At 36.0% G+C, this 16,718-nt stretch overlaps 1 protein-coding gene across 8 annotated transcripts; it reads right to left on the bottom strand.

Moving 5' to 3' along the window:
* Nucleotides 1–11,148: 11,148 nt before the first annotated feature.
* Nucleotides 11,149–16,498, bottom strand: LOC131149048 (protein RER1B-like). 8 transcript variants are annotated; one of them, XM_058099095.1, is made up of 4 exons: nucleotides 16,378–16,498; nucleotides 15,073–15,523; nucleotides 11,827–12,007; nucleotides 11,149–11,720 (listed from the first exon to the last, which is right to left on the bottom strand). In XM_058099095.1, the coding sequence occupies exons 2-4, from the start codon at nucleotides 15,420–15,422 to the stop codon at nucleotides 11,640–11,642; spliced, it is 612 nt and encodes a 203-aa protein (XP_057955078.1). In that variant the 5' UTR covers nucleotides 15,423–15,523; nucleotides 16,378–16,498; the 3' UTR covers nucleotides 11,149–11,639. The 8 variants fall into 8 exon arrangements, with proteins under 8 accessions (XP_057955078.1, XP_057955076.1, XP_057955080.1 ...); XM_058099093.1 differs by having other exon boundaries at nucleotides 16,382–16,498; XM_058099097.1 differs by having other exon boundaries at nucleotides 16,098–16,485.
* Nucleotides 16,499–16,718: the final 220 nt, after the last annotated feature.

The raw sequence follows: 16,718 nt of genomic DNA, 5'->3' as shown, positions 1-16,718 counted from the left end.
TTTGGGCGATTCTGAATTTTGTTGATGAAGGGGAGAGCTCGCCGATGAATTGCTTTTTAGACTCGCCGACGAGATGACGTGGCTCGTCGACGAAGGCCGCAGTATAAATAGTGTGAACCTCAGATTTTTACACAAAATTTTCAATAGAAACTTTCTCTCTCTCTCTCTCTCTCTCTCTATCTCTCTCTCTCTCTCCTATGGTCTCTCCTCCATCTCTCTTCGATTTCGGCCCCGTTGTTCGTTTGATTAACGATCTGAGGCCACCACGACGCTCCTGGTGGAGTTCTCTTCAAGTCTATTGGGGTGGATCGTTGGTGGGATCGAGTCGAATTTCTCCCCAAAATCAGGGTAAGGCCTTTTATTCGAAATTAGGCTTTCCAGTAGTTGTAGGAAATGAAGTAGACAGAGAAATAATGATATTTTGTTCTGGTGAATGTTATTTTCGGGGAGTTGAGTGGGAAACCCTGTGGGTGTAGGGCAGATATTCAGTAGGGGTTTTCCTGTAGTTAGGTAAGGGAAATATACTATGTCAGGAAACCCTTTTACGATTTCAGTACGAACTATATGTTTTTATCAAATTATTATTCAGATTATATATATTTACAGTTTCCAGAATATGATAATATTAATATTTATTTGTGTGGTTTGAGTTAATAATAGAATAATACTATATTTATAGAATTTGTGAATACTGTGTTTATAGTTATTAACAGAAATACTAGGATATTTGCATGTTTATAGAATGACGAATTTTTCAATGTACAGTATACTCAGAAGTATGCATTTTCAGTAATTACAGAATAACACGTTTATCAGTACCATAATGCCCCAATAAACAGATATTCAAATAGCAGTTCAGTTATACAGAAAACAAATTTTCAATCAGTTTATTTAGAATTTCAGATAAATTCTATGGGGTTGTGGTTATTTTAGAAACCACAGTAAAATCAGTGTATTACAGATATCAGTTACCTATATAATATCAAACCTTGATGGATCAGACAGCAGAGCATGATACTGTAACTACATACATTCAGTTCAGAGTGCAACCACTTTACTCAGATAGTAAGTGGTATGAGGTCGATCGTGCCCACGTCAGGATAGGCTCTCCATCAGATATGGATTGAGGGGGCTGATCAGACTATCGGAGTTCAGTTGACTTACCCTGGTAGGCCAGCCAGGATAGGTCCTGCCTTCGGGCCGCATAACCTTGTCATGAGGGGTTAAATCATGACATACAGCCATCCATCGAAAGTTTCTCAGATATTATAAGTATAAGTAGATTTCTAGGAATAGTATTAGTATTATGAAAAGTAAATTTATATAGTTTAATATATGTTATTTATACCAGCATTTACAATTTCAGTTATCCATGATATTATTTCTAAATCAGATTATTAATACAGAATATAACTCAGTAGCCACACACTAGTAATAGCATGTTTCGTCTTACTGACCGTTGACTCATTCCAGTGTTAAATTATTTTTCAGGTGAACCAGCTAGGCAAACGAAGCAGGCTCGTAGGTAGAGGGGCTGTTGTACTGCCCTTTTTGAGAGTGAGTATTCTAGTTTTGGGTGACATATTTTTGTAAACCCTTGGTATCAGTAAGGGTAGTTTTAAGAAAACAATGATGTTTGTATATCGTGGGATGATTTGATACTCTGGTACTGTATTATGTGTGGATTTATTTTATATGATTGGCTTTCCACTGTTAAGGTTAATGTTTTGATAGTAAGATAGGGGAAAAGATTTTATTTTATTAGCAGGTCATTTCATGTACACACTGATTTTGCATCATTCATGCTAAACTTCTCCAACACCTTTTATACATAATCGCCCTGGGATAACTATAATCTCCCTACAGTTATGTCCTAGAGAATCTCCATCCTAAGTATTTTCTTGGCTAAACAAAGATCTTTCATGTCAAACTCTTTATACAACAATTCCTTTACCTGATTCACCTCAATTAAATATTTTTGCAGCTATAAACATGTCATCGACATGCAATAACAAAAAAATAAGAGAACCATCATCAAGCTTGTTTACATACACACAACAGTCATACTCACATTTTTGTAGCCACTATTGATCATCTAGGAATCAAATTTTTTATACCATTGCCTTGGAGACTATTTCAACCCATAAAGAGATTTCTTCAGCTTGCAAACTAAGTTTTATTTCCCTCTTTCACTAAATCCCTCAGATTGTATCATATAAATCTATTCCTCCAAGTCACTATGAAGAAACACCATCTTCATATCCATTTGTTCCGAATGAAGATCATAATGAGCCGATCTCATCAAAGTTTATTCCCTTCTTCTGTGAGTACCTTTTTGCACTAACCGTGCCTTGAATTTTTCTCCTTCCTTTTCTGAAATTGCTTCCTTCTTCCTATATACCCATTTGCAACCTATCAGTCTCTTCCCATTTGAAGCTCCACCAAATCGCAAGTTTGATTCTTATGTAGTGATTCCATCTCTTCAGTTACTGCACCCATCCACCTACCTTTCTCCTCGTTGTGCACTGCCTCTTGAAATGTAGAATGAATTTAAAATTAAAAAGGAAGTTTCATAAAACGGCTATAAACCCACTATGTTTTATCTTTAGAATGTTGGCAACAAAGAAACAACATGTACAAAAAGTAACAGTTGTTGAAATGCAAATGTTAAGGTGAATGAGTGATATAATAAAATAAGAAACAAATATATACGCAATAGTTTAAGCATAACACCGATCAAAGATAAGATAAGGAAAGGACAACTCAGATGGTTTGAGCATTTGAAACGTAGACCCAATATAGTACTTATGAAGAGGAGTGAGTTAGTTATTATTTATGACATGAAAATAGATAGGGGTAGGCCTAAAATAACTTAGCACGAGGTAGTAAGGAAGGATTTAATAACCCTTAATCTAATAGAGGGAAACAACCCCATTTGGTGTGACTTAAAACTTGTTGTTGTTGTTGTTGTAAAAGTTGTTGAAATGCGAATGTTAAGGAGAATAAGTGATATAACATTAAAAGATAAAATAAAGAAAGGACAACTTAGATGATATGTGCATTTGAAACGCAGGCCCAATACAGCACCCGTGAGGAGAAGTGAGTTAGTTATTGTTTATAACATGAAAAGAGGTAAGGGTAGGCCTAAAATAACTTACAATGAGATAGTGAGGAAGAATTTAATAGTCCTTAGTCTAATAGAGGGGAACAACCACATTTAGTGGGACTTTCATTACATCCATCATCTCCCATACTTAAAATGGCTAAACTCTACAAAAATCCTAGCTCTTGGACTCCTATTACTGCGCCTATCCACCGCCCAATGGAGATCATTGCATATTACAATATGGATGTACCATGTTACTCCTAGAAACCAATACCAAACATCCAAATGCTAATAGAAATGCAAAAAATCAAATTTAGCATTTTAACCTCAATTTCAATAATATATTCAAAAGAATTCTCTATAAATTGATACATTAAATTGGTGGATCTACTTACATTGATCATTTTCTTGGAGGGTTTGGAACAATTTGTTTGGATTATATAGGAGTTGGGTTTGCTTGCCTATAATGGTGAAGGATTTGTTAACTATATCACTTAAGAGGTTTTGGAAGGAATAGAGATGGATCAACTTTGTGGAGATGTGGTCTGATGGCTGTCTTGTGGGGTATTTGGTTGGAAGGAATGCTCATATTTTCATTGGGAAAAAGATATCTTGGTCTGTGCTCTGGGAAAGGATGCAGTATATGGCTTCACTGTGGGCTTTTGCAGCTCCCATAGAAATGCATTTTTTATGCTTTTTTTTTTCTGGATTTTTTCTTCCTTTTCATTTCTTATCTCTTATAGTGAAGGTCTCATATGATCTTATTTTCACATTCTCCCTTCTGCATTTAAATCTATTCTTATTTGGTTGAAAAAAAATGATAAAGCAAATTAGATCAAAGCAGCAGTGGATAAATCCAAATAAGCTACATAAAATCAAAGATGATGCCATTATAGGCCACTGGATGAACAGAGAATTAACCAATTCCAATTCAATACCTTCGTAAAAAATGTTCCTTTCCACTCCAAGAACTCTGTGGTGAGCTTCACAAAATCAATGACAAGTGCATTCTAGACTGTGGCCTCTTGAGCCCACGTGCCGCCCACATTAGGCGAGCCATCGTGCAAGACGAGGTCTAAGGTGCAACAGCCATTTTCGGCCATGAGCTTCTTAATGGTGGAGCAGCACTTGGAGTTGGTGATTTCAGCCACAAAGGAAATGGTGTCGCGGATGGGGTGGATGGGGACGAGGTTGACGCCAATGATGAAGCTGGCGATGGGCATGTGTTGGACGACATGTAACGACCCAAAGAATAATGTTATTTAAATAGTAAAGTGTAAGGGAAATGGGAAGAAAAAAGCAGACTTCGTTGACGAATGCTTCGCGTTCGTCGACGACATTACATTTTGGATATGATAACCCAAGGAATTTTCTAATGAACTTGTCGATGAACAAAGGGGATTCGTCAACAAGGGTACAAGAGGGTCTCGTCGACAAGGGCATGTTTCGTCAACGAGAAGATAGTGAGAAAATGTTTTGGGTGATTTTGAATTTCGTCGATGAAGGGGAGAGTTTGTCGACGAATTGCTTGTTAGACTCGACGACGAGATGGCGTGGCTCTTTGACGAAGGCCGCAGTATAAATAGCCCGAAACTTGATTTAATCGCAAAAATTCGATGAAATTCTTCCTCTCTCTCTCTCTCTCTCCCCCCCTATGGTCTCTTCTCCATCTTTCTTCGATTTCGGCCCGTTGTTCGCTGGATCGATGATCTGAGGCCATCACGACGCTCTTGGTAGAGTTCTCTTCAAGTCTGCTAGGGCGGATCGTTGGTGGGATTGACTCGAATTTCTCCCTAGAATCAGCGTAACACCTTTTATTCAATTTTTGGCCTTCTGGCAGTTGTAGGAAATGATGGAGACAAAGAAATAATGATATTCTATTATGGCGAATGTTGTTTTTAGGGTGTTGAGTAGGAAGCCCTGCAGGTGTTGGACCAGTATACCATAGGGGCTTTCCAGTAGTTAAGTAAGGGAAACATGCTATGCTAGGCAACCATATATGATTTCAGTATAAATTATATGCTTGTATTAACTTATTATTCAAACTATATATACAGTTTTCAGAGTCTGGTAATATAAACATTTATTTGTGTGGCTTGAGTTGATAACAGAAACAGTATTATATTTATAGAATTTGTGAATACCATGTTTATAGTTATTAATATAAATAACATGATATTTGCATGTTTATAGAATGACGAATTTTTTAGTGTACAGTATACTCAGAAGTATGCATTTTTAGTAATTACAAAATAACACGTTTATCAGTACCATAACGCCCAAATAAACAGATATTCAGATAGCAGGTCATTTATACAGAAAACAAACTTTTAGTCAGTTTATTTAGAATTTTAGATAAATTCTATGGGGTTGTGGTTATTTTAGAAACCACAGTAAAAATAGTATATTACAGATATCAGTTACCTATATAGTATCAGATCTTGATGGATCAGACAGCAGAGCACGGTACCGTAGCTACAGACATTTAGTTTAGAGTGTAACCACTTTACTTAGATAGTAAGTAGTATGAGGTCGATTGTGTCCACGTTGAGATAGGCTCTCCATCAGATATGGATTGAGGGAGACGATCAGGCTGTCGTAGTTCAGTTGACTTATCCTGGTAGGCTAGCCAAGATAGGTCTCACCTTCGGGCCACACAACCCTGTCATGAGGGGTTAAATCATGATATATAGTCATCCAGGGAAATTTCTCAGATATTATGAGTACTATCAGACTTTCAGAAATAGTAGTATTAATATGAAAAGTAATTTCATACTGATTGGCATGTTTAGTTATGTAGTTAATAATTTTATTATACGTTATGTAATATCAGCATTTTCAGACTTAATTATTCATACTATTTCTAAATCAAATTATTTTTACCAAATTATAGCTCAGTGGCCACATACTAGTAATAACATGTTTCGTCTTACTAAACGTTGACTCATCCCAATGTGGAATTGTTTTTCAAGTGAACCAGCTAGGCGAGCGGAGTAGGCTCGATGGTAGAGGGGTTGTTGTACTGCCCTTTTTTAGAGTGAATATTATTCTTTTTTTAGGTCGCATGTTTTGTAAACCCTTGGTATTAGTGAGGGTAGTTTCGAGAGAACAGTGATGTTTATATATTGTGGGATGATTTGACACTCTCGTATTGTAATATGTGTGGACTTATTTCATATAATTGACTTTCCGCTGTTTAGGTTAATGATTGGATTTAAAAATAGGGAAAAATATTTTATTTTATTAGCAGGTCATTTCACGATGATCTGCATCCAACCGCCAGGGGCAGTGCAGAGGTCGAGTGCGGAGTGGGCAGTGCTAAGGAAGCTAAACTTGGAGTCTAGCTGAATAGGCTTCCATGCCGCTCAGGATTCGTAGTCATGCTCTTTGGTGAGGTGGTAGTAATTGTCCAACCTTTTTCTTCCCCTTCACGTTCCTCATCGCTTTTCCTCTTTAGGGTTTGTTTCTCTTTGGATTCTATGGGTGTTGAATATGTAGCAGACACACAAAGAGCTATGTTGGATTCAGAGGGACGGAGGAAGGAATAAAAAGGATAAGACTAGGGGTGGCAAAACGGGCGGGTGGGTCAAGTTCAAGCAGGTTGTGAACGGGTCAGGTCATAAATAAGTTGATATTAAACGGGTTGTAAATATGTAAAACCTAACCTGTCCGTTTTTTAAACCGGAGGGTCACAGGTTACCCATTTAAAAAAATTATCTATTTTAATTTTTTAAAACTTCTTTTAAAAGAAAAGTACTTTTGTTTTATTTAAAAAAAAAAATGTAATGTAAAAAAAATGCATAGAGACTGGAGACAGTCAGACAAACTGAGACAGCCGAGAGAGGGTCTAAGACTGAGAGCAGAAGGAGATTGAGAGTGAGAGGGAGGGGGAGATTGAGGGTGAGAACCGTGAGATGAGAGATCGTGAGAGGAAGGGGGAGCTAAGTCTTAAGGATGACTGGGTCATGAGAGAGACTGAGGGAGTGAGGGTGAGGGAGACTGAGAGTGAGAGTGAGGGGGATCAGCGAGGCGAGAGGCATGAGGCGGCGTCCAACAAGAGGCAAGATGTGAGAAGAGAGGAGATTGAAGATGAGGTTCTATGCCTAGGTTACCTGAACTGTCGTTACCTGAAGAAGAACTAAGGAGTGAGGAGATTGAAGATGAAATCTTGGCTGGTGTAGGCGGCGTACAGTGCTGGGGCAGAGGAAAAGAGAGAGGGAGGTAGGGTTTTTCCGTTCCAATATATAAAGGGTCCAATTCAGTACCTTGGTAACAAATTTTCCTTTTCACGCCAAGAACTCAGTGGCGAGCTTCACGAAATCAATGACAAGTATGTTCTGTACGGTGGCCTCCTGAGCCCACGTGCCGCCCACAATAGGTGAGCCATTGTGCAAGATGAGGTCGAAGGCGCAGCAGCCATTTTCGACCATGAGCTTCTTGATGGTGGAGCGGCACTTGGAGTAGGTGATGTCAGCTACGAAGGATATGGCGCCGCGGATGGAGCGGATGGGGACGAGGTCAATGCCAACGATGAAGATGGCGATGGGAATGTGCTGGACGGCAACCTGCATCCAACCGCCAAGGGCGACGCATTGAATAATTATTAAACATTAAAAACATATATCTTAATACAATGAACACTTCAATAAAATGTGGGTGGGAGGTATGTCAAAGAAAACTTCAAAGTGTTAGTGTTATAAATATAACAAGATTAATGAAACAATGTTATTATAAAAAGTGTTCATTTATTTTAATATTGTATTATCAAAGTTGATCAATCATCTTGAAGATGGCATGTACCTTGGAGTTAGATTTTGTTAATTTATTTTAATATTATATTATCAAAGTTGATTAGTCATCTATTCCTAACAAAAAGTGTACATACTATTTTGCAATAGTTATATATAATTGTTGGCCCTAAAGTCGAGTGTAGAGGGAGGATGAATAGACTCTTTTTCGTATTTTAACTTTTCTCTGTAAAATAAGAAATCTTGACAAGAAACAATGCACAAGATATGAATTAAAGAGTATAGGGAAGAAAGCTTGGCAAACAATATTAACGTGGTTTAACCCCTTACCTACGTCCACGTCTTGATACACACTCAAGAAGTTTCAAGCGACTATCACAATCTCCTTCACTGGCGGAGAAGCCTTTATACCACAAGGGAACCAATCCCTTTACGCTCACGCAGAGCCTTTCAGCAAGGTTCACCAAGAACCTTCACACGAGAACAATTCTCTTTTGCTCACACAAAGTCCAAATAAGGGAACCAATCCCTTTAACACTTGGTTCACAAAGAACCCTTATAATATGAATATGAAATACAACAACAATGCTCCTTTAATGAGCTGATATTTGATATAATGAAAACCTCACGCAATTCTCTCAAAGTAATGAATCACAACAAGATTAAAGAGCAAAAGAGATGTTGAGCACAAAGATGATGAACTAAAACGAAGTGTGCTTGGAAATGATATGTAATTACTAAAATCAATGTTTAAGCGAGCCTTTGGACTTGTATTTATAGGCAAATTGAACTACTAGCCATTTTATGATCGTTGGGCTTATAAAATAATTAATTACTTTGAAAACTAACCATTTATAGTTGTTGGGTTTAGAATCCTAATGCAAACTATCAACGGATTCTCCAAACCGTTGATGGTTTCCCCTTAAACCGTGTATGGTTTGCTCAAACCTTGAATGTTTTCATTCAGGCCAAAATCCATTAAACTCTCTGCCTGAAACCGCCGATGCACCTAGGCCAAACCGCAGACGATTTGCCCTATTTCTTCATTAACTTGATTTTAAGGTACATGAATGAGGTTTTAATCCAACTAGGACCAAGTCTATTGAAAGTTTATAATACTAAGATTGTTTAAAACTTGTCCCTTATGAAAGCATAGTAGGTATAGGATATATATATATATATAACTCTTTATTTTGTTCATTGAAAACTCATTAAGTGTTGAACTTATGTTTTTCGTGATATTCAAAATACTTTATAACTTAATTTTTAATGCATATGCTCAACTTTTACTTAATGATCTTGCGTGAAACAATACCGCAAGAGTTATAATAGTTTTTACCTCAGACACTCCCTATTACATTATGACTTTGTTGGATGTGCTTTGAGTTCTTCTCAGTGAGTATCCACTTCGATCTTTCCTACTTATATGTCCACTCAATCTTTACATTTGATCTAGTACCTTCATGTCTTTGTCACTTGTACCTATACTAACTTAATCTGCAAAGATAGGTTAACTTAGAACTACAAATTAGGTTGATATCATACAAAATACATCATATATGATTATGTAGCCACTAAGGTTAACAGTAATAATAATAACATATAATACTAGAATTACATTTTTAAAATTTAAAAATATTCAAAAATCAAACACATATTTACCTAAATTTAGAATAAAAAAAATTAGTTCTTATTTTTTTAATAAACCCACAATCTATAATTATTTGGTGCTATATACATTTTAAATAAGTTGACAATATTTTATTTGCAATTATATTTATTTGATTAGATATTTATAATATTTTTACTAATAATTATATTGTTCTTGAAAATAAATTTTTTTAAAAAAGTTTAATTATACTATTGATTTATTATATATATTTTTGGCACATAAAATGAAAAAAAAAATATGATCTCACTAATAAAAGTTATTATATAAATACGGTAAACTACTATAATAGGTAGGTAGATATAATGTTAAGATATGTATAGACATAATAAGTTGTGTTTAAACTAATGTTTTTCAACAAAAATTAACTTATATATATTTTATAGAGAATTTTTAAATTTTAATTTATAAGATAAATGTGTGCTGCATGCACATTTATTTAAAGCTATTATAACAGGATTCACTCTTCAAGAAATATGTGTTGAACCACTAACAAGAATATCTCTAGTGAAACATCTTTCACAATCCCTGAAGAGATAGTTCACTAATAGACCGATGGCTAAATAATTTGACTCATTCATTTTTTATCCAAATAAAAAAAATAAAATTAAAGACCCAAATTTTATATTCCCAAATACAGATTCGAGGTTGTGAGTTGGGTGTTGTTAATTTCTACCTGCAAGCGGTACCGTATGGTTGGGGGCGCGGGTGAAGAGAGAAGGGCAAGAAGCTGATGGCAGAAATGATGAAACGTGCAGTAAGTCCCACATAAAAGGAGAGAAGAAAACTCATTTAGTCACCCTTGTCAGTTTATAAGTGGAAAGACAGAGCAAACTATTCTTTCGACTTTTACTGAAGAAAATCGTGTACTCGACACTTCACTTCAAGCGGTATACACCTATTTTTGGAGGGGACTTTCCTCCTATCAAAGTAATTTAAAATTTTTATTTGAAATTTGCATAAGCCTATAAGGAAAACTTTCTTTCTAAGCCTCTTGTCAACTTAATTGAATTTAAGATTTTAGCTTGCTTCTCATACTCCTACTTAGTAGAATCTAAATGAATTGTTATGAGGTATATTAGTGCATGATCTCTGCCTACACAACCAAATTATTGATACAACTCAAAAACGAATTTTTTCGTCTCAATTTCATTTTATTCTTACCAATAAACATTGTTTGAATCTAGATTCTCACCATATCCAAATCAAACCAAACTTCAGATACAAAATTATACTTTTCACACTGAATTGTTGGGAAAAAAAATGTTAAAGGGTCTAAAAAAAGTGAAGAGATCTATTGTCACAAGGTGAGCACTCACTGGCATTTGCCATGTGAAATCTAATGTATAACTTCACCCAAAGTAGGCCCGACAGATCCCCCTGCCACCACAGCTCCACGCAAGCCCACCATCCCCTTTCTCCCATGACACGCCACGACATCATAAATTTGATAACTAGGCATTCAACAGGTACAAAAACCCACCCATTTATTCGTTCAAGTCGAGCCAATTTTTTTTCTTGCAATGAGAACGATGTGATTTTCATACATGCATGAACACAACTTCCTAAACATTCCATCATTCACAACCTCTGTTGCAGCAGCAAAGGAGAAATTGAGTGCAAGCTTTGTGAAGATCAGAACAAGCATCTCCCACCATATTTTGAATTCAATGCAGGACAAATGCTCATATGTCAGATACAAACCATACATATAATTCTGAAAACTTGATCATTGTTCAATATAACATTTACAATTAAAACAAGAAAACAAAAGTCAAAAAAAGTTGCCCATGCTTCAGCAGTCTCTAGAGATTTGATAGTTCGTAAGGAATGGAATGGAGCCTGGGAAGTGGGAAGTTGCCCAAGGGTTTTTCCTTTCTTTTTTTCTTTTTCGGTTAAGGAGGGATTGAAATAGAGTCCATACAGGTATTGATTTTGCCAGAAATGGAGATTCAGTTGAAGCTCAGTATTCGTACCTGATATAGCCAGTCCACGTCTTCTCATTTATAAAGTTACATGGGCTGAGCCAATTATAAACCGGTAAGCTCATAAACTATTCAGAATGGTTTTTTAAATGGGCCATAAATGGGTTTCCAAGTAAATGGCCAAATCCATTTTAACCCATTCTTGGCCATCTAACATGTCTCCGGCCACCGAGGCTAAGGCTATTAGCTGAAGATTTCTTGGCAACATACCTCTGTTGAAAAGATTAAAGAGAAAGTATGTTAACAACCGGAACTCAGGTATGACATACCGCAGCAAAAGCTAACCATAGTTGCAGCAACATTACACAAAATGCTCACCTGTTTTCCGTAGCTGAATGGGACATACTTGTATTTGATCATGTGATGGATTTGGTGCCTCATTGTGACGATGAACAAAACAATCCAATAGGACAGTAGTACAGGCCAAAGGATGGGAACATCAAATACAGAAAAGAAGGTGGCGACAAACGCCACACAGAATGATAGTGTGACATAGTACCTGTAACCAAGACACCAGAACAAAACCCATTATTCCATTAAAACACACCAATAAAATTTTCCAATCAATAAGCAGGAAAAGAGTTTGTTAGCTAGAGTTTGCATACATGTCAAAGCATAAAGTTTACATGCCTCCAAATTAAATTTCAATGGCTAAAGAAATACAGGAGAAACTACGGCAGACAGCTGGTAAACTCATATTAGCTAATTACAATGACAATCCAAAATGTGAGCATCAACTATTGAAAACTGATGGAACAGAGAAATCAACTGAATTGTGCCACGAACCAAAAATATAGAATTTCAGCCAGTGAACACATGTGCGCGGGAGACACAGAGAGAGAGAGAGAGAGAGAGATAAGTTTCTCATTAAAGGACATATAATGAAGATATATCTAGAGGCATAAATGTTGGAAAAAATGTGTAGATTTTAATCTGACTATTTAATTTGCAATGAAACCAACAAAATAACATATCTATAAAAGAGAAAATTAAATTAAAGTAGCGTGGGCTGGCTTGTGAGTCACAGGATAACCGTTGTCTTAAAAATGGTATTGCCCTTTGTTTCCTGGAGCTCAGTGCGTATTGGGTCGTGGTACATGTATGGAAATGGGGTACACTGCTTAAAAGGTAAGTGGTTCTTTGTGGGGCGGGGAAGGGGGGGGGGGAGATATGCTATGTCAGACTGCAGTACATTTTGTATTATTTACTTAGGATGGAATAAGTACCTATTGGCATAAGTACTTATATCTTAGAAAATAAATATAAAATTGCAAAAAAAAAAAAGGGGGTAATTTTGAGAAGTTTTGGAACTTATCTAAAATTTCCAATAATAAATGCATATGATATGGACACACACGCCAAAAAAAAAAAGGAAGAAGAAGACAGCCCAGTGCACAAAGCTCCCATGTATCTAGGGTCCGGAGAAGGGGCAGACCCTGATGGATCTACAATATGCAGCCTTACCTTACATTTTTGCAAGAAGTCGTTTTTAGGCCTCGAACTTGGCCTCAAAGCTAAAATGCAGTCAGGAAAGGATTAAGAAAAACCATCTTCAAATCTGGCTTCATCTTAGCAAGGAACATTTGGGCCTCAACAAGCATGAGTCAGGTCTGCCAACCAGATGAATGACTACAAACAATTCTCTTTTTCCTTTCTTTGGATAAAAATTATAAAACAAGTTAAACATGCCGCTAACTTTATATTGTCAAGATAAAATATCACAAGTTCTCTCTCTTTTCCTGTGCTATAATTTCAATCAATTTATGGATGCATAAATGCTTATAACTGAAGCCAAGTTGATTCTAATCCACAAATCATAATTAACTTGAGTGCACAAGGATATTACTTAACTAGGTTCTAGGTAAAAAATATGTATCAAAGAAAGAGGGCTATGACTGTTTGTGTATCTACGAAGGCTGGACCTTGTGAGATGGTAAGGACTCATCTTTCCAGCACAATGAAGTGGGTGGGGTTTGAATCTGGGAATCAACCTCTCCAGAAATGCAGTAAAGCAACAAATCATTGACCTTCCAGACTGTGCTATTGGCAGGAGCATTATGCACTGGGCCAGCAAACCACACACACACACTCTATTAAGTTATAGCTTGGAGACAAATTACATCTTTATATAGTTCATCTTACACCCTTCAATAATTTTAAGTAAGCACAATTCATCATGCCTGGCTGGATGCTGATGCCAGCAATGTTTGAATATATTACTTCCATTTTTTATATAAAGATGTGAATAAAACTCCAACTTTCACTTCTAAAAGGCTCATATTAAGAACTTGTGATCCATATCCATATGGTGATGCTTTGATGGAAGGTGCACAGAATAGGATCATGTCCAACCCCTGAAGATGGTACACCAGGCACAACTACTCAGACCTGGAATTAGTGGTCTGTCCCTGCAGGGACAAAGCCTGATGCCAGTTATGATTGCCAGAGCCACGTTAAAACATGCACTCTTTCATAGGAAGATGGCATATTTACGGACTTCAAATAGATAACAGACCTCAGTGAAGGATGATTAACTTCATTCTTATCAGAAGGATGGATGTTAAAGAGTCTAATGAGAATTTTCTCTCATCTAATAATGTCCCAGTGTTCAATTTGTCCCTTTAAAAATATTTTAGAGCCCTGTCATATCTTAAAACTATTATTATTCTATAAGTACTACAACAAAAATGCTCCAAGCAGCCCCTCACAACAAAGTAATTGACAGATTCAAACATATGAAAGAAATGTTAAAGTAACCTATTTACCTATTCTATGATGGCATCTGCCAGGACATTTTGTATTTTTGTCAATTTTAAGGAACCAAAAACACCATTTGAAGATGTTAAATCCGCCTAATTCTTGCAAAATGTATTGGTTCAATGTAATTAGTATCCCATCTTATTTTGCTTCTTATTAAAGTTTAAAATTTTACTGCAATTTAAGACTAACATCATTGGAGAAAAATATATGTTGGAAAAATGATAATCAGTGATTTCAAAATCTAAATAAATGTATAAAAAGGATAAAATTGTGCAAGCATGAGGAAATGCATTGCAAGAAGCACAACGCAAATTGCAAATAAAAAATTTGAGCTTCATTTTCCGATTATGACATTGCAGAATACTAACCACATTCCAACAACTGCATTTCCAAAAAAAAATAACCTTGAAACTACTTGGATATGACACAGTTTTTATCATGCAATCAACCAGTGTGAGTTACAATGCAGCTTCTTTAAAATTGCAGGTGAATTTTCTCATAAAACTCGAGCATAGTTTATCAAGCAGTGAAATCCACATTCCTCTATTTCCCAATGTTATACCAGAATTTCTTGTCAAAATTTTGCCTTTAGAAATTTTCTCTTCCTCTAAAGAAACCCACAGAACAAATAGACGTACTTTCAGCATCAATAAAAAAAGTGAAAAAGGAGGCAGCAAGATGGAAATTATAGCGTACTGAGATCACATGACAATAAGCTATAGCATATGGGAAACCTAAAGCAATATTGTCCAACAAACAACCAGAAAAAATTCAGTTCAGGGTTATCAGTGAAAGATGAGTTACCAGAACTTAAACTCAGAGAGCCGACGAATGAAAGGCTTGAACTCATCTGAACCTTTTGTTGGTAGCAAAGGCTTCTTTGTAACTTCCAGGTCAGATTCCGCCAAAGGCGACAGGAACCCAATCAACAGATTCAACAGAAAAATTCCCAGAGCATATGAAACAACATAAAATCCTTGAAGATGATAAACCCGCAAAATGTAAACAGCTGCTACAACAAGGGTTCCAACCCATCTACATACAGAATGAGGAGCAGTTCTGTCCAAATAATATTGAAAAAGCTTTGCACCATTACGTTTACATTGAATCAGAGGCACTGCTGCCGAGGGAGCACTGCCTCTGATTCCCCCCATGCAAGTCAAGCTTCAAACAACTGAAAATCTGACTGAAAAAGAACCCAGTCAAATCAAGCCACAATATGTGTTGGGTACACTATTAATTATGCCCCATTTGGCTGTTCAGAAAAAAAGAAAAAAAGTAAGAAAGAATTCAAACGATGTTAAATTATAAAATCTTAGGGTATGTTTAGTTGTGGAAAACAGTCGTTATTTTCATTTCCAAATCTATACATAATTACAAAAAATTACACCTCATTTCCCAGTTATCTAAGATTTCTATAGGAAATCTATAAAAAAAAAAAAATCATAATAGAAAGATATTTTTCCAACTTCCCTATACAAATTTGGAAAACTAGAAAATAAGATGACATTTTTATAATTGTTTGGGAAATTAGAAATGGAAAATAAAAACGTTTACTACAAGTGAACAGGGCCTTAGGTTTTTTTATTGTTTGGGAACCAAGAAAAACAAAACCTCCCCCAAGTTAGCCAAATGCAACTGTGGGTATTCAACAACAACAAAAACATAATTCAAATTTTCTTCACATTTTCCTACTTGTTTCATCTACCAAACACAAAATGTAATATTGCCCAAAAAACAACAGACGAATCCATTTATAAAAATAAACAAATAAATTTTTTTTTTTATTTTTAAAAAACGATTATGCTGAAAAGCCCAACGCTGCAGACCTGAAACGGGATTTTCAGAAACAGACACGAAATGGGCAGACCCAGAACTCACAAACCCTGGATTATAACCACTTAACAGTGCAAAATTCATGGATCTTACCACAAAACAAGAGGGATTTCACCAGAAACCAAATGGGGTTTTACCAAACAATGAAAGCAGCAAATGCAGATGAAAGACGATGAGAAGGAAGAATGGAGAATATAAACATCAATTAAATGCAAATTGACAGCAAAAAGTTTAAGTAAAAAACAAGTGAAAGGGAAGTTTAAGGAGCTTAGCTGACATCCGATGACTGCCAGGCTTGACGGGAAGAGGAATTGTCGGTTGCCAGGGAGGCGGGGAACGAACAAAACTGTCGGTGGGTATTGTTTTAAGGAATTCTTAACCAAATGGGGCGTTTTCCCAAACATTTTATAAAAATAGGGGTATTTTTAAATTTTTAATAAATAGTGGGTATGTAATTATATTCGCCAAACCAGCGCAAGCTTAGAGGTTTAGCATCTAATTATTGTACTCACAACGCATTAATTTGTTATTGTTTTATAAATTAGAAATAAAAAAAAGCAATTAAATAAGAGGAGTAGTTTTTAATTAATATTTTTCCCCTCACTATTTTCAAA

Source organism: Malania oleifera, chromosome 2, assembly GCF_029873635.1.
Source record: "Malania oleifera isolate guangnan ecotype guangnan chromosome 2, ASM2987363v1, whole genome shotgun sequence".
NCBI lineage: Eukaryota > Viridiplantae > Streptophyta > Magnoliopsida > Santalales > Ximeniaceae > Malania > Malania oleifera.
Note: the sequence above shows the minus strand (reverse complement) of the source record. Positions and strands in the feature narration are given on the sequence as shown.

Excerpts from the sequence above, each read along its gene's own strand:
- LOC131149048 (XM_058099095.1), bottom strand. The coding sequence starts at position 15,422 with ATGGGGGGAATCAGAGGCAGTGCTCCCTCGGCAGCAGTGCCTCTGATT. Across the intron at positions 12,008-15,072 it reads CTCTCTGAGTTTAAGTTCTG|GTACTATGTCACACTATCAT; the intron begins GTAACTCATCTT and ends TCTTGGTTACAG. Across the intron at positions 11,721-11,826 it reads CATTCAGCTACGGAAAACAG|AGGTATGTTGCCAAGAAATC; the intron begins GTGAGCATTTTG and ends TCTTTTCAACAG.